The sequence below is a fragment of the Scyliorhinus torazame genome, chromosome 6 (genome assembly GCF_047496885.1).
Source record: "Scyliorhinus torazame isolate Kashiwa2021f chromosome 6, sScyTor2.1, whole genome shotgun sequence".
Lineage (NCBI taxonomy): Eukaryota > Metazoa > Chordata > Chondrichthyes > Carcharhiniformes > Scyliorhinidae > Scyliorhinus > Scyliorhinus torazame.
The window spans coordinates 153,933,830-153,956,536 of record NC_092712.1 but is presented as its reverse complement, the minus strand read 5'-3'; the positions used below and the strand labels follow the sequence as shown (position 1 = coordinate 153,956,536).

At 46.7% G+C, this 22,707-nt stretch overlaps 1 protein-coding gene across 5 annotated transcripts in view; it reads left to right on the top strand.

Annotated features, from left to right (window-relative positions):
* The window catches only part of LOC140425084 (uncharacterized), a 103,726-nt gene that overhangs the window by 45,736 nt on the left and 35,283 nt on the right, over nucleotides 1-22,707 (top strand). For 4 of the 5 annotated variants that reach the window (XM_072508954.1, XM_072508952.1, XM_072508955.1 and 1 more), the window contains 3 exons: nucleotides 4,840-4,962; nucleotides 17,328-17,394; nucleotides 18,058-18,198. In XM_072508954.1, coding sequence (XP_072365055.1) covers nucleotides 4,840-4,962; nucleotides 17,328-17,394; nucleotides 18,058-18,198 — 331 coding nt within the window. The remainder of the gene's footprint in view (nucleotides 1-4,839; nucleotides 4,963-17,327; nucleotides 17,395-18,057; nucleotides 18,199-22,707) is intronic. The other variant, XM_072508953.1, reaches the window with a different exon arrangement.

Genomic DNA, 22,707 nt, shown 5'->3' with positions numbered 1-22,707 from the left:
GTGGCTCCCCTTCCATCTTTGACTCCCCCTATTTCCCTCGCTGCCATCCTCTTACGGAGCTGGTGTGCCAGCATCCGACTAGCCTTTTCTCCATACTCTTAGGTCGCCCCCTGCGCTTTCCTCCACTGTGCCTCCGCCTTCCCTGTGGTCAACAGGTCAAACTCCGCCTGGAGCCGCCGTCTTTCCCCAAGTAATCTTTCCTCCGGGGCCTCTGCGTATCTCCTGTCCACTCTCAAAATCTCCCCCACTAACCTTTCCCTTTCCATACCCTCTGTCTTCTCCCTATGAGCCCTAATGGAAATTACCTCTCCCCTGGTCACCGCCTTCAACGCCTCCCATACCACCCCCACCCGCATCTCCCTGTTGTCGTTGGCCTCCAAGTACCTTTCGATACACCCCCTCACCTTGCCACACACCACCTCGTCCGCCAGCAGTCCCACATCCAGCCGCCACGACGGGCGTTGGTCCCTCACCTCTCCCAGCTCCAGTTCCACCCAGTGCGGGGCATGGTCCGAAACGGCTATAGCTGAATACTCTGTCCCCTCCACCCTCGGGATGAGCGCCCTACCCAGAACAAAGAAATCTATCTGGGAGTAGGCTTTGTGTACATGGAAGAAGAAAGAAAATTCCCTGGCCTGCGGCCTTGCAAACCGCCATGGGTCCACTCCCCCCATCTGATCCATAAACCCCTTAAGCACCTTGGCCGCCGCCGGCCTCTTTCCAGTCCTTGATTTGGAGCGGTGCAGTGCTGGATCCAACACTGTATTGAAGTCCCCTCCCATTATCAGGCCTCCTATCTCCAGGTCCGGAATGCGCCCCAACATGCGCTTCATGAATCCTGCATCATCCCAGTTCGGGGCGTATACGTTTACCAACACCACCCACGTCCCTTGCAGCCTACCGCTCACCATTACATATCGCCCTCCATTGTCCTCTACAATAGTCTTGGCCTCAAATGACACCCGCTTTCCCACCAATATTGCCACCCCTCTTCTTCGCGTCCAGTCCCGAGTGGAATACCTGTCCCACCCATCCCTTTCTTAACCTGACCTGGTCCGCCACCTTCAGGTGTGCCTCTTGGAGCAGGGCCACGTCCACCTTCAGTCCCTTTAAGTGCGCGAACACTCGAGCCCTCTTCACCGGCCCATTCAGGCCCCTCACATTCCACGTTATCAGCCGGATTGGAGGGGATCTTAATTTCCCCCCCCCGCGCGCCCCGCCGACTAGCCATCTCCTTTTCTGGGCCAGTCCCGTGCCCACGCCTCCCTTACCCTCCAGTCCCCCAGAGGGGGGACCCCCGTCCCGACCATCTCTTCTGTGTCCCATTCCCTTTCGGCCAGTGCAGCAGCAACCCCCCCCCCCCCGGCTAGACCCCTGTCTAGCTTTTTTGCTCCCCCATGTCACTCCCGTAAGTCAGCTGACGCCTGCTGACCCCGGCTTCCCCCGCTGTCCCATTGACCGCCCCGCGTGGGAGTCTCCCAATCCATATGCATTCCTTCGTTCCCCTTCCCGCCTTTCCAAAGCCCGCTCCGCCCCCTCTGGCGCAGCTCCTGTCGCGCCCTTGTCTCTCTCCCCCAGCCCATGTAACACTTCCTGCACGTGATTGACCCCCTATATACAACAACCATCACACATCAAACCCCAAAACATCACCCCCACCCTCACAAACCCTCAGTTAGAGTCCAACTTTTCGGCTTGTACAAAGGTCCACGCCTCTTCAGGAGTTTCGAAGTAATAGTGTTGGCCCTTGTATGTGACCCACAGTCGCGCTGGCTGCAGCATTCCGAATTTCACTTCTTTCCGGTACAATGCCGCTTTGGCCCAGTTGAAACCCGCTCTCCGCTTTGCAACCTCCGTGCTCCAGTCCAGGTATATTCTGATCTCTGCATTGTCCCACTTACTGCTCCGCTCCTTCTTGGCCCATCTCAGGACCCACTCTCTGTCCATGAAGCGGTGGAACCTCACCAGCATCGCCCTTGGCGGCTCATTTACCTGGGGCTTCTTCGCCAGCACCCGATGTGCCCCGTCCAACTCCAGCGGCCTCGAAGGGGCCTTCATGCCCATCATCGCCTCGAGCATCGTGCTCGCGTATGCCCCGGCATCAGTCCCCTCCACTCCCTCAGGGAGACCCAGAATTCGCAGATTCTTTCTCCTCGACCTGTTCTCCAGGTCTTCGAGTCTTCCCGCCCACCTCTTGTGTAGCGCCTCGTTCTGCTCCACTCTCATCGCCAGGCCCACGAGCGTGTCCTCGTTCAGACTGACTCTTTTCTGTACCTCCTGGATCTTAGCTTCGTGGGCCTTCTGCGTGATCCCGAGTCCTTCAATTGCTGAAAGCATAGGCGTCAACATCTCTTTGCGCATCTCCTCGCGCTGCTCCTCGAAGCAGCGCTTGATGAACTGCAGCTCCCCTTTGTCCCTGGCCGCCGCCATCTTGTTTTCTTTCCCTCGCTTCTCCCGTTGCTCCAATGCCGCTCCTTTGGCCGTTACACTTCTGGTCCGTTTCATAGAAGTTGGCAGTGTTTGCTTCACCAGTCTGCCCCAAAAAGTCTATGGAAACTCCTGAAAAAGGTCTGAGAGTCGGCTCCAGACGGGAGCTGCCAAATGCGCGACCTACTCCCCCATGGCCGCCACCAGATGCCTCGTCCCTGCTTCTTCAATGGCCCTGGTAGATCTTTTCACAGTTGTCCCCTCTGCTGCTAGAATTCACCTTTGATGGAGTCAAGCCAGATTGCAGCTTTAAGCTTGCCCTTCCCCCGCCTGCATGCTGGAAGAGACCCTCGTCTACTGCTGCAGCTCAAGCCAAATCTTTCACTGTTTCTGCCTGGTCTGGTAGCCAAAGGACACAACACTCCTGGGGGACACTGTCAGGGCAATGCTGCAGCCTTCTTCCCACACCGGGAAATGTCAAACAAATGCCGTGGGGGCCCTGTAAAAGAACCCAAAAGTCCGTTCCAAGCGGGAGCTGCCGAATATGCGACCTAGCTCTGCATAGCCGCACCCGGAAGTTCATCAAAGCTCCTTCGACAGCACCATCTGTAAACTATATTGTGTGAAGAACAAGGACAGCAATGTGTGAAGAACACCATCTACCTGAAAGTTATTCTCCAAGTCTTGAACCATCCTAACAACTATATAACGCTATTCCTTTACTGTCACTGGTCAAAATCTGGAAACTCCCTCCTGAAGAGCACTGTGGGCGTACCTACAGCATGTGGAATACAGTTCCAAGAAGCATTATAAGAACAAATAGGGATGGGGCAGTAAATACTGACCAAGCCTTGATCCTCTCCTATAAACAAATAAAAAATAAACTACTTGCTGCATTGACAAGAATTTTTCAAATGAAGCATTAAAGCAATGTCCTCCTGTCCAACCAGGTGCAAATTATTGTGGGGTTTTTATGGGGCAGGTTTGTCTGCTGGTTAATTTGTGTACAAAACAGATTGATGGTTTGTTTTGCTCCGACTTCATTTGGCCTACCTTGGTTTCTGTGTGACTACACAGTAGTGACCATACTGCAATACGTATTGGTTGTGAAGTTCTTTGGAGCACTAGGAGGAACTGAAAAAGCTATTTAAATGCAACTTCTTTCTTTGCTGCTTTTGCATAATGAAGCTGATTTTTGTTAGATCTTCACAAACTTGGTGAGTGAGTTTGATGTTTTTAAGTTTCTATTTCCCCAGGTCGAGTTGATTTTATGATTTCTGTTGGATTGTTAGCAGCAGCAGCATTACAATTGGCCCAACTGCCGCTGAGAATCATTTGAGGCTTTACAGCCAAGTAAAAACAAGCTGGAAAGAACTTGCTAAAGAACAGATGACTCCTTGTGGAAAAGCCTATAGCCGTGGAAAATTCTATAGCCATTCAATCAAATCTCCCAATTGGACAAAAGTTTTATGATCCCTGTTGCACACTGAGCTTGTTTGAGTTAACAGTGGAGATACTGGAATTAGCCACTGGGCCACATTCTCAACTCCTGATTACTATCTGGTGATACATGCTGGAGTACTTGGACATGGCGATGAATGTTGGGTCTACTATGATCATGCTGTTGTTTTAAGTTCAGAAGCACCTTGGGTTACTTGGAGGCTGCTGAAGGAAATGAATGGAAAAAAATAGTTGGGTGGGAAGGTGGAAACATTTTTTGTGGTGTGAATCTGCAACTGGGTAAGCTTGTTCGTGCATAATTTTACTATCTGATTTTTGACAAGGCAGTTCATAAAACCGCTCCATAGGAATAGTGAGATAGAGCTCTATATATAGAAAATACTTCTAATAGTTTAGGAACGAGTGCTAACTCTATTGAGGGACTGCTTCCAACTAAATAAGTAGTTGTGAAGTGCTGGCCAATTCTTGATTTGTGACTGACACTATGCTTTTCCTGAAAGATCCGGTGCGAGAGCATTATTGGATCTTTTGCCCTTAATGGGTAGTCAGCTCTCTCCTTAATAGACTATTATATTTAATTTGCTATGTTTCTGAACTGCAACATTTTCACACAAAAATGATGTTTGCCATCACCAGTCTAGATTAATTAAAAATTTCAATTCAAAAGCAATATACTCTGCTGAAAATTGCATGTAAATTTAAAAAAATGCTAGAAATACTCAACAGATCAGGCAGCACCTGTAGAGAGAAAAAGTTAATGTTTCAGCTAGATGACCCTTTGTCAGAAATGTATAAATGAAGGGTCATTAACCTGAAATATTGTTGCTTTCTCTGCTGCTGCAGCCTTAATTGCTGAGTGTTCCCAGAATATTTTGAAACACATTTTAATTGTATGTCCAGGGTAATTTTATCGGTATTATATTAATCACTTCAACTGTCATTTTTTTTTAGTCAAGGGAATATCCTGAGATGATGAAATGGGATGCAAATAAACTAAAGCAAGAGGACTTGTGCCTTATTATTAAAGAAAGAGCTGCTATTATTGAGAAATTGGAAGGAAGGAAGAGCATAAAGGTAATTTACCACAGGACATTTCAATGGGAAAGACAGACAAACTGAATTTAATTTTGTTTAGCTTAGTGCATGTCATCCGTGCTTTTATTTTGTCTGAATTATGAAGTAAAGTTTACTCAAAAGATACCAGAACTAACTTAACTGGCCTCTAGTTGATCTATGGATTTTGAGTACATTTTTCTACGCACCCTTAAATGCTTCTGAATGCTGCAGTTTTGGTTGCATTGTATGAGTATAGAAATATGAATTGGGAACAGGACTAGGCCATTCGGTTCCGCGCACCTTGTCTACCATTTGATAACATCATGGCTAATCTCATTGTGGTTCAACTCTACTTTGCTGTTTACCCCTGTACCTTTTGACTTCCTTGTCAGTGAAGAAACTATTTTTAACGCTGCCTTAAAAATATTCAATGGCTCTACTTCCACTGCTCTCTGGTGAAGAAAATTCCATAGATTAACGACCCTCTGAGAGACATAAATTCTCCTAACTTCTGTCTGAAATAGGAGATCCCTTTTTAATTTGAGTGCCTCAAGTTCTGGTCTCTCCCACAAAGGAAAACATTATTTCAGCATTTATTCTGTCAAATCCCTTGGAATCTTATCTGTTTTAGTAAGATCACCTCATTCTTCTAAACTCTAGAGAATAAAGGTCAAGTTTCTTCAATCTCTCCTCATAGGCAAGCACACCATCCCAGGGATTAGTCTGGTGAACCTCTGTCGCATTCCCTCCGCAACAACCATACCCTTCCTTCGATGAGGAGACCAAAACTGTGCACAATACCTCTGGTATGGTCTCACCAAGGCTTTATACAATTGCAGCAAGACCCCTTTACTCCTGTACTCAAATTCCCTTGTGATGAAGGCCAACATACCATTTGCCCTCCTAATTACGTTCAAAAATATGAATTCGGAACAGGGCAGGCTACTCTGTCCTTCAAGCCTGCTGCGCCATTCAATAAGATCGTGGCTGAACTGATTGTAACCCTCACTCCATGTTCGGGCCTACCTCTGATTACCTTTTGCCGTCTTTTATTATTCAAGAATGTATCTAATAATAATAATCTTTATTATTGTCACAAGTAAGCTTATGACAATAATAACTGCAATGAAGTTACTGTGAAAAGTCCCTAATCGCCACATTCCAGCGCCTGTTCGGGTACACAGGGAGAATTCAAAATGTCCAAATAAACTAACAGAATGTCTTTTGGGACTTGTGGGAGGAAACCGGAGCACTCGGAGGAAACCCACGCAGACGTGGGGAGAACGTACTGCTCTGCCTTAAAAATGTATTCAAGGACTCTGCTTCCACTGCCTTTTTGTTCCAAAGACTCATGATTCTCTGAAAGGAACATAATCTCTTCACCTTGCTCTTAAATGAGCTGTCCCTTATTTTTAAACCATGACCCCTAGTCCTAGATTCTCCTACAAGAGAAAACATCCTCCCCACATTCAAGACCCCTCAGGATTGTAAAGTTTTCAATCAAGTAATCTCTTAGTTTTCTGAACTGGTGTGGATACTTTTTTAAAATAAATTTCGAATACCCAATTCATTTTTTTTCCAATTAAGGGGCAATTTAGTGTGGCCAATCCACCTACCCTGCACATCATTTGGGTTGTGGGGGCGAAACCCACACAAACACGGGGAGAATGTGCAAACGCCACACGGACAGTGACCCAGAGCCGGGATCGAACCTAGGACCTCGGCGCCATGAGGCCGCAGTGCTAACCCACTGCGCCACCGTGCTGCCCTAACTGTTACGGACACAAACCTGAACTGTCCAACCGTCCCTCGAGATAACCTGCCCATTCCTAGTATGTGTCTCGTGCACTTTCTCTGAACTGCTTCTAATGCATTCACATCCTTGTTTAAGTAAGGAGACTGGTACTGTATTTAGTACTCCAGCTGTGGTCTAACCAGTGCCCTGTACAACTGAAACATAACCTCCTTACTTTTGTAATCAATTCCCCTTACAATAAACAATAACATTCCATTAATTTTACAATATTATTTGCTGTACATGCGTGCCAATCACGCACTCGGGCAACCAGACCCCTCCGAATCTCAGAGGTCTATAATCTCCTCATTTTTATACTCATCTTTTTTATTCTTCCTGCCAAAATGGACAATTTCCATTTGGCCACATGATACGCCATTTGCCCACCTGCCTAACCTACCTGTGTCACTTTGTAGCCTCTTCCCATCCTCTTCACAATTTACTTTCTTACCTACCTTTTGAGTAGTCTGCATATTTAGCACCCATTAGTCCCTTCATTCAAGTAATTTATGTAAACTGTAAAAACTGGGGCACCAGCACTGATCTCTGTGGGGCACCACTCTGTATATCCAACCAACCAGAGGAATGCCCGTTTATGGGCTCTCGTCTGTTAGCTGGCCAATCTTGTCCATGCCGATATGCTACCCTCTACTCCATGAGCTTTTATTTTCTGCAATAATCTTTGGTGTGACACCTTATTATATGCCTTCTGGAAATCTAACTACAACACATTCATTGATTTCCCCTTAATCCATAGCTCCTTCAAAAAAATTCGAATGGGGTGGGGGTGGTTATGTGATGAAAGCGTAGGAGCAGCTGCGTTTTGGCTCTGCTCATCTTGTATATTATTGCACATTTCATCATCTTTTTTTGGGATATATGTCTTGCACATGTGCCTGGATGATCCTGATTGGAGTTTTGCGATGAGCCGAGTTAAATCGTATTGAATCCTCATTTGACTGTCAATCAGAGTTGGTTGGGATGGGGCCCAGCTTGCAGTGGCGTCATTGCTGCTGAATTTTGTTCCAGATGAGAATGTGTGCTCCATGGTGTAAGTTTTTGGAGCTCACGTTTGAGGAACCGCGAGGTATCCTTGGGAGAATAGTGGAGGCACAGGGCAGAATCCTTATATTTGATGGAGCGCGTTTCCTGGTCAGGGCCAGCAATCGATTTGTTGAATTCCTGCTGCATGGTATGTCGCCTATCCTGACGGGTTCGGGAGGTAGGAGCCGGACAAGAAGTGGGAGACGAGCTCCCGATTTGAGTTTAAAAATTGGGTGCCATGCTTTAGTAATCCTGATCTGGAGGCTGGGGATATCAGGTTCTACGGAGCACAGTGGTGGTCTTCAAGGCCTCGGGCTTCTAGGGCCCCCCGACCACTGGCCTTTTATTATCCTGTCCTTTGCTCGTCATGAGGAGTTGGAGGTGGCTGATCGAGTCTCGTCATGTTCCCCTGCCAGTTTTGGGTGTCAGGATGGCGGCATGGTGAAAGTGCCCTGTTGGTATGCTCGAGAGATCCTGAGGAGTGTTTGATAATCCTGTCATGGCTTGGCCGTTTTTGAGCAACATGGATAGTGTTAGAATCCTGGGCGTTACTCCCTTGTGATTATGCTGTTGATTATTTGTTGTCTTTTCTCCTGCGAGGTGTGAACACGAGGGCAGGAGTTGCCTGTTATCCTGTTCTAGCAAAAGCCATATTGAGCCCATTATGTGAAATGTTTAACACTTTTTTTGGGGTGCTGTAATGCTTGTGATAATGGTATGGGAGTGCTTTTTCTTTTATTGCATGTTTTTGTTGAGGCATATATACACAACCAAACCCAAAACGAACAGGAATGTAACCACAAATAAATAACCAAAACCCCTGTGTCTCACCTTCCCTGCTGTTACCTGCCCCCCCCACCCCGAGGCTGCCTCGATCCACTCCCCAATTGACCCCTCCCCCACTACCCCTTACCATGGCTATATTTGCTGGCCAGTAATAGTTCATTAAGTTTGGTAAGGCCAGCCCATCCCCACTCCAGCAGCATCTTCTTCACCCGAGGAGCTTTCCCCGCCCACATAAACCCCAAGGTCAATGTATTGACCATCCTCAAAAAAGCCGTTGAAATAAAAATCGGAAAGTTCTGAAACACAAATAAAAAATATCGGGACTACCATCATCTTCACGGACTGCACCCGCCTTGCCAATGACACACTATCCTCTGCCAACCCCTTGACACTCTAACCACCATTGCCAGTGGCTCTATCGCCAAGGCAAAGAGCATTGGGGAGAGTGGGCATCCCTGCCTCGTCCCACAATACAGCCTAAAATACCCCAAACTCACCTGGTTTGTCCTTACACACATCACCGTCGCCTGATACAACAAGCGGACCCAGTCCACAAACCCCTGCCCGAACCCAAACCGTCCCAGTGTCTCTCTCAAATATTTCCATTCTACCCAATCAAATGCCTCCGCATCCATTGCGACCGCCATCTCCACATTGCGTCCCTCCGAGGGCATCATTTTAACATTCAACAGACGCCTAACGTTAGCTGACGGATGCTTACCCTTTACAAACCTTGTCTGGTCTTCTATCACCCCCGGCACACAGTCCTCAATCTGCAAGGCCAAGATCTTAGCCAACAACTTGGCGTCCACATTCAGCAGTGATATCGGGCGGTAAGACCCATGCTACTCTGGATCCTTATCCCTCTTCAAAATTAAAGATATTGAGACCTGTGATAACATGAGGGGGAGTTCTCCCTTCTCCATCGCCTCATTGAATGTCCTTACCAGCAGGGGTCCCAGGTCACCCAAAAATCTTTTATAAAATTCTACTGGAAAACTATTGGGGCCCGGGGCCTTCCCTGCCTGCATCTCCCCCATCACTCCAGTGGGTGCTCCCAACCCCTCTACCAGGTCCTCCTCCACCTTGGGGAACTCCAACCTGTCCAGGAATCCATAAGACATAGGAGCGGAAGTAAGGCCACTCGGCCCATCGAGTCCACTCCACCATTCAATCATGGCTGATTTCAACTCCATTTACCCGCTCTCTCTCCATAGCCCTTAATTCCTCGAGAAATCAAGAATTTATCAACTTCTGTCTTAAAGACACTCAACGTCCCGGCCTCCACCGTCCTCTGTGGCAATGAATTCCACAGACCACCACTCTCTGGCTGAAGAAATTTCTCCTCATCTCTGTTCTAAAGTTTATTCTAAGGCTGTGCCCCCGGGTCCTAGTCTCCCCTGCTAATGGAAACAACTTCCCTACGTCCACCCTATCTAAGCCATTCATTATCTTGTAAGTTTCTATTAGATCTCCCCTCAACCTCCTAAACTCCAATGAATATAATCCCAGGATCCTCAGACGTTCATCGTATGTTAGGCCTACCATTCCTGGGATCATCCGTGTGAATCTCCGCTGGACCCGCTCCAGTGCCAGTATGTCCTTCCTGAGGTGTGGGGCCCAAAATTGCTCACAGTATTCTAAATGGGGCCTAACTAATGCTTTATAAAGTTTCAGAAGTACATCCCTGCTTTTATATTCCAAGCCTCTTGAGATGAATGACAACGTTGCATTTGCTTTCTTAATTATGGACTCAACCTGCAAGTTTACTTTTAGAGAATCTTGGACTGGGACTCCCAAGTCCCTTTGCACTTCAGCATTATGAATTTTGTCAGCGTTTAGAAAATAGTTCATGCCTCTCCTTTTTTCCAAAGTGCAAGACCTCGCACTTGCCCACGTTGAATTTCATCAGCCATTTCTTGGACCACTCTCCTAAACTGTCTAAATCTTTCTGCAGCCTCCCCACCTCCTCAATACTACCTGCCCCTCCACCTATCTTTGTATCATCGGCAAACTTAGCCAGAATGCCCCCAGTCCCGTCATCTAGATCGTTAATATATAAAGAAAACAGCTGTGGCCCCAACACTGAACCCTGCGGAACACCACTCGCCACATACTCTCCTCTCCCCTCCTCAAATACCCCGTTTACCCCCACCGGGTCCAATACCACTCTATCCCTACCGACCTTCACCTTCCAATCTCCCTTGCCGCCTCCTGCTTCCTAAGGTGGTGGGCCAGCATCCTAATAGCCTTCTCCCCCTACTCATACACTGCCCTCTGGCCCTCCGCAACTGCCCTACTGCCTTCCCCATGAACATCAGCCCAAACTCCATCTGGAGCTTCTGCCTCTGATTCAACAAACCTGCCTCCGAATACCTCCTGTCCATCCGCAGAATCTCACCTACGATTCTTGCCATCTCTTCTCACTCTTCCTTCTCCCTTTGCGTCCAGATCGATTGAGTGTTATTGAGTTCCACATACCCCCGAATGGTGACCCTCTTCCACTCACATACCTTCTCATCCTCTAGCAACCCTTTATCCAGCCTCCACTGCAGACCGCAAGCATCCCCTCCAGCTTCCCACTCACCATCACGAACCCCCCCCCCCCCCCCCCCGGAATCAACTACTACATTCCCCACCTCAAACGGCAGCCGCTTATTCACCAGCACGCACCCTCTCGTGTCTTCATGTCTAATCCTAAATGGAAGACTTTCTCTACCCACCCTTTCCTTAGCCTCGTCTGATCCCCAATCTTCAAGTGTGTTCTTGTTAAAAGGCCATGATCGCCTTCAAGCTCCTCAGGTGTGTGAAAACACGCGACCGTTTATCTGGCACATTCAGCCCGCTCGCATTCCATGTGACCAGCTGGTCGGAGGGCACCCCTCCCCCTCTCCTGCCAACCAACCATACCCCTTCTTAACTCGGCCCGTGCCACACGGCCCTCCAGGCCCACCCACAGATGTCCACTGTCACCACTCCCTCCCCTGCTATGCCACAGCAACAACACCTTTGTCAGTAACCCCCACCTCCCCTTAAACAAAGCAACCTTCCCATCCCCCTCTACTACACCAGCCACTTATCACCTCCCCCAAACGTGCTCCCGTTAACTAGCCCACCCAGCTAGCCTGGCACCCCCGCCCAAGGCACCTAAGCATCCTTCTCCTCCCCCCTCACCCGCTCGCACACAATGAAACGAGAGAGAAAAAGGTGCAAAATATCTCGAAGGAGAAAGGTTTTCCAACAACTTACAAAAACAAAGATACAGCAAAAAACGGACCGAGAAAGCACCCATCTCCTCATAACCCCTCAAGTTCAATGTCCTCCTCCTCCTGTCAATCCATTGTCTCTTAAAAACTCCATCGCTTCCTCTGGTGTTCCAAAATAGTGCTCTGAGCTATTAAAAATCACCCAGAGGCGAGCCGGCTACAACATTCCAAAATTCACCCACTTTTTAAAGAGGGCAACCTTCACCCGATTAAACTCGGCTTTCCTCTTCGTCAGGTCCGCGCCCAAGTCCTGGTACACCCGAACCTCACTCCCTTCCGAGGTGCACATCCTCGTCAATCTCCGTATCTTCTCCTTGATAAGGAAACGGTGAAGATGTACCACCATCGCCTTCGGCTCATTCGCCTGCGGCTTTCTCATCAGCGCCCTGTGTGCTCGGTCGACCTCCAGGGGCCGTTGAAATGCCCCCTCCCCTATCTGCTTTTCCAGCACCTTGGCCATGTACGTGCCAGCCTCCGCTCCCTTGATGTCTTCAGGCATCCCTACGATTCTTAAATTCTGGCTCCGGGAGCGGTTCTCCAGGACCTACATCGTCTCCTTTAACCGATTCTGTGTGTCTGGCATCAGACCCACTTCAGCTACCAACGAGGCGAGCTGCTACTCGTGCTCCCCCACCACTGCCTCCACTTTCCGAATAGCCTGGCCCTGGGACTTCAGCCTCTGCTCCACATGGTCAATTCCTGCTTTTAATGGCTCTGCCGCCTTGGCTAGGTTCTGCTGAGCCTCCCTCCTCTGTCGCCAAACCTTTAAAAAGTCCACCTGTTGATCTGTCACCCACTCATCAGGCAAGGCAGATCCTTTATCCTCCATCATTTTGACCTGTAGCACACAACGGTTTACTTGCTCCAACTGCTCCCTTCTTCTCGGCCCACTTCTGGTTCTTGGATCCATCCAGTAGCCCCACCAGTGGAGTCAAACTTTTTGCCAGCCGGTCCTACACCTCTTTTCTGCAACACAGCCACCCTACAAACGGGGAAACGGTCCAAAAAAACAGCCTCGAGCGAGAGCTGCCAAATGCGCAACCACTCACACCATAGCCGCTACCGGAAGTCCTCCAAGGGAGTGCTTTTTCGACACCCCTTAGACCATAAGACATAGAAGCAGAATTAGGTCATTCGGCCCATCGGGTCTGCTCTGCCATTCAATCATGGCTGTTATGTTTCTCATCCCCATTCTCTTGCCTTCTCCTCATAACCCCTGATCCCCCTATTAATCAAGAACCTATCTATCTCTGTCTTAAAGACACTCTTAAAGATACTTAGTGATTTGTCCCTTATCTCGTTTATAATGAAGGTGAGTGGAGCCATGGCAGGGTGATAGGTAGTTGATTGGTGTTGAGTTGGGTGATAGGGTTATTTAAGTCCTTCCAGGATAGCTTTCCAGTTAGAGCTAACCATATCGGGTCTCTGTATTTTGTTATTTTGAATTGAAGAATTTGTGCTAGTCTTCCTCAATGCCTGGTATCTAAGAAGAGGAGGTTGCAGTGTGTCATTAGTATCTCTGGCACTACTGGAGCTGAGGGAGACATATAGGTGTGCACCCACGTGTAGTGCGTAAAAACTTATCCTGAACTCTCGTGGCAATTGTGAGCAATTGCTGCGTGGGAAGGTGTGCACCATTTTACCATGTTTTCATGGCCGTATCCTGCTTCTCTCTGGACTTGTAGTGACATCAAATTATGTCTGGTGAGAAGGCAGCATGGTGGCGCAGTGGTTAGCATTGTTGCCTCACGGTGTCGATCCCGGCCCTGGGTCACTGTCCTGGAGTTCCCTGGGTCACTGTCCTGGAGTTTGCACATTCTCCCCGTGTCTGTGTGGTTTCCACCCCCACAACACAAAGATGTGCAGGGTAGGTGGATTGGCCACGCTAAATTGCCCCTTAATTGGAAAAAACTAATTGGGTGCTCCAAATTTAAAAACAAGTAAAATTTTTAAAAATGAAAAACAAAATAATGTCTAATGATTGTATCAAACTCGTACTGCTGTTCTCCTGTCCCCCTCTGTATTCTTGTTTGCTGAGCTTTTTTTTTGTTTGCTGTGCTGTATCATTCTTGTGGTTTTGATGCGCTTTTTGTCAAAATGTAAAACCTTAATAAAAAAACTAGTAATAAATTGATTTACATTTCCCTTTCGCAAAACTACGTTGACTCTGCTTGATTACCTGAAACTTTTGTAAGTGCCTGGCATAATAGCTTCCATCATTTACCCTATGACAGATGTTAAGATCTGTAGTTTCCTGCATTTTGTCTCCCTCACTTTTTGAATAACAGAGTTACAGTTGCTGTTTTTCAATGGAATCGAACCTTCCCTGAATTCAGGGAACTTTGGAAAATTACAACTCATGCACCAACTAGTTTGCTTGTATTCTGTATAGTGAAGACCAATGCAAAATACCTGTTCAATACTATCCATTTTGATATTTCCAGCTAGAGTTTTCTCTGTTCTGTATATTCTGTACAAATGCTTCCTGCATCTGCATGGTAGCTTTTTGGGACTCATTAACAAGGACATTAAATCCCTTTGGACATCAACACTTCAGACCTCTCACCATTTAAGAAATATTGTGAATTTCTGTTTTTCTACCAAGTGGATAACTTCACGCTTATTTGCATTAGGTATACAATAATCTATTTTGTGCATTACACAAGGTGTACAATAACCTATTTTGTTGGCTCTAGAACATGCTGCTCTACGAAACTACTGAAAGCACTCTTCCACGCTACCTTTGCAAATCTGATTCATTTGCAGATTAAAATCACCCGTCATTATCACCGTACCTTTCTCATAAGTCCTCCATTATTTGTACCTGCATTCTGTATCCAACAGTGTGGTTACTATTAGGGGAGCTATGAACTTTTACCACAAGTGGCTTCTTACCATTGCTATTTCTTATCACTACTTAAACTGACTCTACATCTTGATGTTTAGACCTATGGCCAACCCTCACCGGTATACTAATGTCATCCTTGATTAACAGAGGCACCCTGCTGCATCTTCAGTTTCCTGTCTTTCTGAAATGTCATGTAATCATGACATGAAATGTCAGATACCAGCTTTCATCTTGCAGCCATATCTCTGTCATGTCTATCAGATCATGGATATTTATTTCTATTTGAGCTGACAATTTATCCATTTTGTTACAAACGCTATTGTTATGAACTGGCAGATGGTAAGTGCCATGCAAACCAAACCCCAAAGGAGAACTTGTCAAGCTATCACAACTCTCCCTTTTGTTTTCACCACAAGAAGATGCGTGTACTGAATACATAAGCTACAAATCCGAGTAACACTTTTGGAGGTTTGAATCATTAAATTAAAATATGCATTAATAAAACAAAACTTAAACACAAGATTACACTTACACATTTAAAATTGGTTTTACAGAACATTCGCCCAAAATAATGTCCAACTTGGTTAGACTCACAAATAAACCCCCCTCCACTAAACATTCCAGTAATATTACCACAAAGCAACCCCACTGTTTCTGTGGCTGAGGTGTGTCAGAGCATCTCACTCCCTTTTTCTCCCACTCTGTTGTTGAAATTCAAAAAAACCTTAAAACAAAACCTTGTTTTCTGAAAAAACACACTTTTTTGGCGTTGGCTGAAGCTCAGTTTGCTGCCCTACAGTTCTGTCCCAGCGCAGAACACACTCCAGGAGGTCTTACATAGCTGCTCTCACTTCTCACCTTAAGTAGTTTTATTTTCTTTTGTCTTTATTCCATTGTCCTGCCTTTCTTGGAAATTTAGATTCCCAGAATATAAAAATATTTTGTTTTCCCTAATGTCACCACTTCATAATAAAATGTAATAACTGCCTTATTTATAAGCCCTTTTTCTTCCTGTTGAAATTTAACAACTGAACACAACAAACCCGCTTTATCTCCTCATGCAAATTTATACCAATGTCCTTTTTGCTTATCGAAGATTCAACTTGGCCATATTTACTTCACGTGCCTGCCTTTCACATCTAGGCATTTCAATATCCTCAATTCTTTAAACCCCCAACCCCCAGCTTAATTGAATTATGTTCACGTATACCCCATAAACCTGCTTTATAAAATAACACTATAAACCCCCAAAACATTGAAAATAATATTTTCTTCACACTGTGCACATTAAGAAAGGGAACTTTTAATTCTAACTGTACAATTTTTGCAACCTCTAGCCTTATTTGCTGGTGCGCTCCTTAGTTTGTCTGCTCTGTCCTTTCTTTCCATGTTCTAATTATCCTTACCCTTATTGCTGTCTTCCCTTACCCTCTGCCTTTAATTTAGCACATCTTCCCTCACTTGATCCCTCATCTCACTATTTAAAGCCCTCTTGTGCGTGATCTATTTAGTTAGAGATTTGTTTCATAAATTAAGATGTGCTCCCTCCACTTTCGTATACAAATCAAAATCTTCTCTGGTACAGGCAAAATCAAAAGTTATCCTTCATTCTAAATCTAATCTGAAGATTATTCTGTCTAATCTTTTTTTGCATAAAAATCCCTACATTTGAAATAATACAGTCTGCATTTGCTTCAGTTCAGAGGCGTCGGTCTTTCTTTACTCCCTCAAGCCAGTGAGTTAGTAATTAAAGAGATTGTGTGGAGGTAAATGATTTGCTGTCAAGTTTCAAACATCAGTTTAAAATTGTTATGTTAATAAAAAATAATTTTGCAACTTGTGTAGTTATTGGGTAAATTGATTTGTCCAGTATAAAAACCGGTTTTGTTTTTATTTTGTAAATTTTTATCTAGGGGCCTAAAATTGAAGATCAATCATCTGCGGTTGTGGGCCTGATTTTTTAATATGAGCTCAGTAAGCTTGGATGTTATTTGTCCAGCCTTCACTTAGATTTTCTAATTATTTCATTCTCTACTCTGGGGGGAATTCCTGTTTACAAGGAAAGCGCACATATTGAGTGCCAATCAGCATACTTGCCTCAACATGTTCCAAGAATCGATGACCTCACACACTGAATTGATTGGCTATCATATTAACATTTTAAACATGATTAACGTTCTCAAAAGTGATCTTGCTGTATTTTTTGAAATACAGAGATGCTAGATATAGAAAATATTCAGTAGTGGATGAGGATACACGACTGAAAATCTATTGTGCGCATCGAATGTCCTTACCCTTTCCCTCATTGTCTTTGATTATTTTGAGCTCATTCTTGACAAAACAATAGGGGCATTACAATTGGCAAAAATGGATTTCTGTGATCAGTCAGGTACTGCTTTTTAAAAATTATAAATATAATTCTGAAGCAGTTAACAGTTTTGCTAGCATATGGGTGCATTTATTTTACTAAAGGTCAAACTGAATGCAACTGCAGAATGAATCGTTTACTTATAGCACTTTGTAAAAACAAATTCCACCATCTAGTTTTCTTATTTGCAGCATGTACAAACAATACATGTAAGGGAACATGTAATAGGTTAACTGTTTTGTTTGACTGTAATTCAATGTTATTTATGAATTATAGGTGATCAGAGGGCAGGATCCACCCAGTACAATTGGTGTAGTCAAAAGGGTTCCACTTCCAAACACCCGTACGTATGCATTACCATATTGTTTCTGTTATGTTCCCAATCCAACACCAAACCGGTGGTATGAAAGATTTTGAGTGTATCTGCACTTGTAATTTGATTAATTAATTGGGAAGCTGAAATATCCCAAGGCAATTGAATAGATGCTTTCAGATTTAATTCTGCACAATTCTGTGGATATTTTGTGATTTTTGTTTTTTATTTACAGTGAACAAAATTAGTAAGATGCATACAGAGCAGTGTTTACTTCCAGGAACCTGCTGCAGACTTTATTCTTGTTCCTTTGGGATGAAGCGATCAATTTGATGCTTTAATGATAGCAAAAACATATTGAGGAACTAACTATATCATAAACTGTGAATTGGAAATACAATTTGGGTTATGACCGATGCCATTTTGCACTGAAAAATATTTCACTTAAAGCTTTTAATCCATTCTTTAATTGCCTCTTACTGTTTTTTAAAAAACGAGGACAAAGTTCCATCTTTGGTTCATAACATTACTTTCTTATTTAAATGGGAACTGATTTTATCAAAAATGGTTTCAAATGCAAATGTAGTTAACAGTATGTAAATAATTTTATAACTTTTTGGATTTCTTTGTGAAAACACTTGTTGTTTTACAGATAGCAGCGATATTAAGCCAACTTAACACATTTTGTTTCAGCTGGTCAAGTTGCAAATACTCCACAGCCTCTGTTACCACAATATAACTCCGATATTAGAGGGAATCCGGGTGGAAGCATGCAAGAGGGAATGAATTCACAAAGCAATGCACGCCATTCTTACCAAGAATATGGATCCAAAGGTATATTTTATTCCCTGGCAACATTTTAAATATAGAAGAAAACTTTGTTTTGTTCAGTTCTTAATATGCTGCAAGTTTTTATGGAATGCTTATTTCATTTGGATACGTTTTTTTTTTCAAAGTCACTTGATGCTGTTCTAAGTCGAGCAAGGGTTCCCTTCTGAAATTTAAGTTAATTGTGGCTTTTAGGTACAAAATACAGCATTTATTACAAAAATGAAAAACATTTTGTGAGGTTAACTAAGAAAGTAGATCTCAAGGAGGGCCTGGAGAGCATTGTATTTGCTGAGTCTAGAAGTAACAAACACAGATGAGGGTTTCATTGTAGTTGTGCTGACGCGTGGGCAGGAAGTGTAGGCATTATTACAGAAGTAGATGTTGTAGTCTTTGGGGGCAGAAGCTTAGCTTATGTTGAATAGGCCATCAAGGTTGTGCAAAGTTAACTTCAAACCAAGACCATGAATGCGACAGGGGATGGAATTGAAAGTAGGAGGATGAAATTGGGGTGAGGGGGAAGGAAGATGAGATGAAGATGACTCTTTTGATTTTTCTCAACATTTAATCTCAGGAAATTGTAGCTCATCCAAGACTGGATGTTAGACAGGCATACTGGTCGTAGATGTTGATGGCCTCCTCCCAACTCCACCCTGGCCCATAGTCTTCTAGTTTACCTCCCTGCATGTTTGCATCACAGTCAGGAATAGGAAATCAACTTGATTTTTATTCTGCCCTTTTTTTTTAATAAACATCTGCCGACGATTAATTTCCCGCAAAGAAGTCGCCGAACGGTTGCCACCTCCGGGTGAACCCTAACAGTGAACCTCTCAAGGCGAACTTGATTTTCTTCAAACAGAGAAAGCAAGCCATGTCCGACAGCCAGGTCCTCGACCCCAGGGGCTCCAAGTCCCTCCATGCTAATAGTATCCGTCTCCGTGCTACCAGGGAAGCAAAGGCCAGAACGTCTGCCTCTTTCTCCTCCTGGATTCCCAGGTCTTCTGACACACCGAAAATCGCCACCTCTCGACTCAGCGCCACCCCTGCCTTTAACACAGTGGACATGACGTCTGCAAACCCCTGCCAAAATACCCCAAGCCCTGGACATGCCCAAAACGCGTGGACATGGCCCGCTAGTCCCCTCGCACACCCTGCGCACCTGTCCTCCACCCCAAAGAATCCGCTCATCCATGGCCAATGCCATGCGAGCCCGGCGAACAACCTTAAATTGCATCAGTCTGACACATGTCACGGAAACGCCGACTCCACTCAACTCGCCTGCCCACAGACCGTCCTCCATCCCTCCTCCCACCCACGCCTCAGCTCCTCGGTCCGCGTCTCCTCCGACCCCATACGCTCCTTATAAATGTCCAAGATGCTCCTTTCTCCTACCCACCCTCTGGAAACTACCCTGTCCTGAATCCGCCCCCCCCCCCCCCCCCCCCCCCCCAGCGGTAGGAGTGGGAAGGTCAACACCCGTTTACGAAGGAAGTCCCGCACCTGCAGATAGCTGAATTTGTTTCCCCTCGCCATCCCAAACTTTTCCTCCAACGCCCTCATACTCTGAAAGCTCCCCTCTATCAACATATCCCCCATCCTCTCAATCCGCGCTCTCCACCATAACCGGAACCCCCCTGTCCGTACTCCCCGGGGCAAACCGGTGATTATCACAGATTGGGGCCCAGACCAATGCTCCCACATGCCGCCTCCACTGGCCCCAAACTCTCAGGGCCGCCACCACCACTGGACTGGTGGAATACTGTGCCAGCTGGAACGGCAGAGGCGCAGTTACCAATGCCCCCATACTGGTGCCCTTACATGAAGGTGCCTCCAAACGCACCCATGCCGACCCCTTCCCCACCACCCACTTCCTGATCATGGCTATATTAGCCGCCGAGTAATAGTTGCTAAAATTTGGCAGCACCAGCCCGCCCTCTCCCCGACTCCGCTCAAGCATTACCTTCCTTACTCGCGGTGTCTTGCCCGCCCAGACGAAGCCCGTGAAGACTCAGTTGACCAGCTTAAAAAAGGACTGCGGAATAAAGATGGGGAGACACTGAAATACAAATAGGAATCTCGTGAGGACCGTCATCTTCATCGTTAGCATCCTCCCAGCCAGAGATGACGGAAGCGCGTCCCATCTCCGAATATTGTCCTTCATTTGGTCCACCAGCCGGGCCAGATTCAATTTATGCAGCCGGTCCCATTCCCGCGTCACTTGAATGCCTAGGTATCCCAAGCTTCCCTCTACTAACCTTAAACGGCAGCTCTCCCAGTCGCCTCTCCTGTCCCTCGCCTGGGTCACAAACATCTCACTCTTTCCCAGATTAAGCTCAGACCCCAAAAACCGGCCAAATTCCCCTAGAGTCCTCATGATTTTTTCCATCCCCTCTATTGGGTCCTAAACGTACAGAAGCAGGCCATCCGCATGGAACAAAACCCTGTGCTCCATCCCCCCCCCCCACGACCAGTCCTCCCGCCCCTCGAGGCTCTCCGAGCAATTGCCAACGGCTCTATAGCCAGCGCAAACAACAGTGGGGAGAGGGGGCATCCCTGTCTCGTCCCCCGGTGCAGTCTAAAATAGTCCGATGTTGTCCTATTCGTCCGTACACTTGCCACAGGGGCCTGATACAGTAACCTGACCCAGTCAATAAAGCCCTGCCCGAATCCGAACCGTCCCAGAATCTCCCACGGATAGTCCCATTCTACCCAATCAAAAACCTTTTCTGCGATCACTACCTTCACCTCCCTACCTTCCGGGGGCATCATGATCACATTTAACAGCCTTCTTACATTGGCCACCAACTGCTTGCCCTTAACAAACCCCGTCTGGTCCTCCCCAATAACATCCGAAACACAATCCTCGATCCTGGAGGACAAGATTTTGGCCAGCAACTTGGCATCTATATTCAACAGGGAGATCGGCCTGTAGGACCCACACAGCTCCGGGTTCTTGTCCCCCTCTTTCTCTTGCCTCATTGAACATCCCCGAGAACGTCTTCCTGCCCAATTGGGGACTAATCCCTTCTACCCGCTCCCCGTCCACCTTTGGGAAATTGAGCCCCTCCAAGAAGTGCCTCATCCCCTCCAGCCCCGTAGGGGGTTCCGACCAATACAGCCTGCTGTAGAAATCCTAAAAGCCTTATTCACCCCGACCGAATCACCAACCAGGTTCCAATCTCCGTCCTTTACTTTCCCTATCTCCGTAGCTGCCTCCCTCTTCCTAAGCTGCTGTGCAAGCATTCTGCTGGCCTTCTCTCCATGTTCATAGATTGCCCCCCTCGCCTTTCTCAGCTGCTCCACTGCCCTCCCTGTGGTCAGCAAGCTAAACTCCGCCTGTAACCTCCGCCATTTCCTTAAAAGCCCTTCCTCTGGGGTCTCCGCATACCTCCTATAAATCTGTAGCATCTCCTTTACCAGTCGGTCCGTCTCTGCCCTGTCCACCTTCTCCCTATGGGCCCGTATCGAGATCAGCTCCCCCTGACCACCGCCTTCAGTGCTTCCCACACCACCGCTGCTGAAACTTCTGCCGTGTCATTGACCTGCAGATAGCTCTGAATACATTTCCTCAGCCGCTCGCACACCCCTTCATCTGCCAAAAGTCCCACATCCAAGCTCCAGTGCGGGCGCTGGTTACTGTCTTTACTAACTTGCAGGTCAACCCAGTGCGGAGCATGGTCTGAGATTGTAATCCCCGTGTCCACCACCCCAGCCAGCAAGGCCCTGCTCAAAATAAAGAAATCAATCCGAGAATACACTTTATGCACGTGTGAGTATAAGGAGAACTCCTCCACCCTCGGCTGCCCAAATCTCCATGGATCCGCCCACCCCCCCAATCAGCTCCATGAACCCTCTTAGTTCCTCTGCCATTGCTGGCCCGTTTTCGAGCTTGACCGGTCCAAGCCAGGGTCCATAACTGTGTTGAAGTCCCCTCCCATGACCAACCTGTGCGCGTCCAGGTCGGGTATCTTCCCCAGCATCCTCTTTATAAACTCCACATCATCCCAATTTGGCGCATACACATTTACTAATCCCACCTGCACCCCCTCTAACTTCCCACTGACCATAATAAACCGACCTCCCACATCCGAGACTATTCTACCCGCCTCAAACACCACCCCCTTATTGATCAGGATTGCGACCCCTCTAGTCTTTGAATCTAGTCCCGAGTGAAAGACCTGACTGACCCAGCCTTTCCTTAGTCCAACCTAATCCGTCACTCGAAGGTGTGACTCCTGCAACATTACCACGCCCGCCTTCAATCTCCTAAAATGCGCAAGCGCACTTGCCCTTTTGACCAGCCCATTTAACCCTCGAACATTCCAGGTGATCAGCCCAGTTGGGGGGCTCATTACCCCACCCCCCTCCAGCCAATCCACCATCCCCTTTTTTAGGCCAGCCTCCAGCCCGTGTTCCGCGTCTCCACCGGTCCATCCCCAGGCAGCCCCCAACCTCCTCTCTGTCCCTCAGCCCAAGACCCTCCCTCGTCAGCAGAACATTCACTCACCCCCCCCC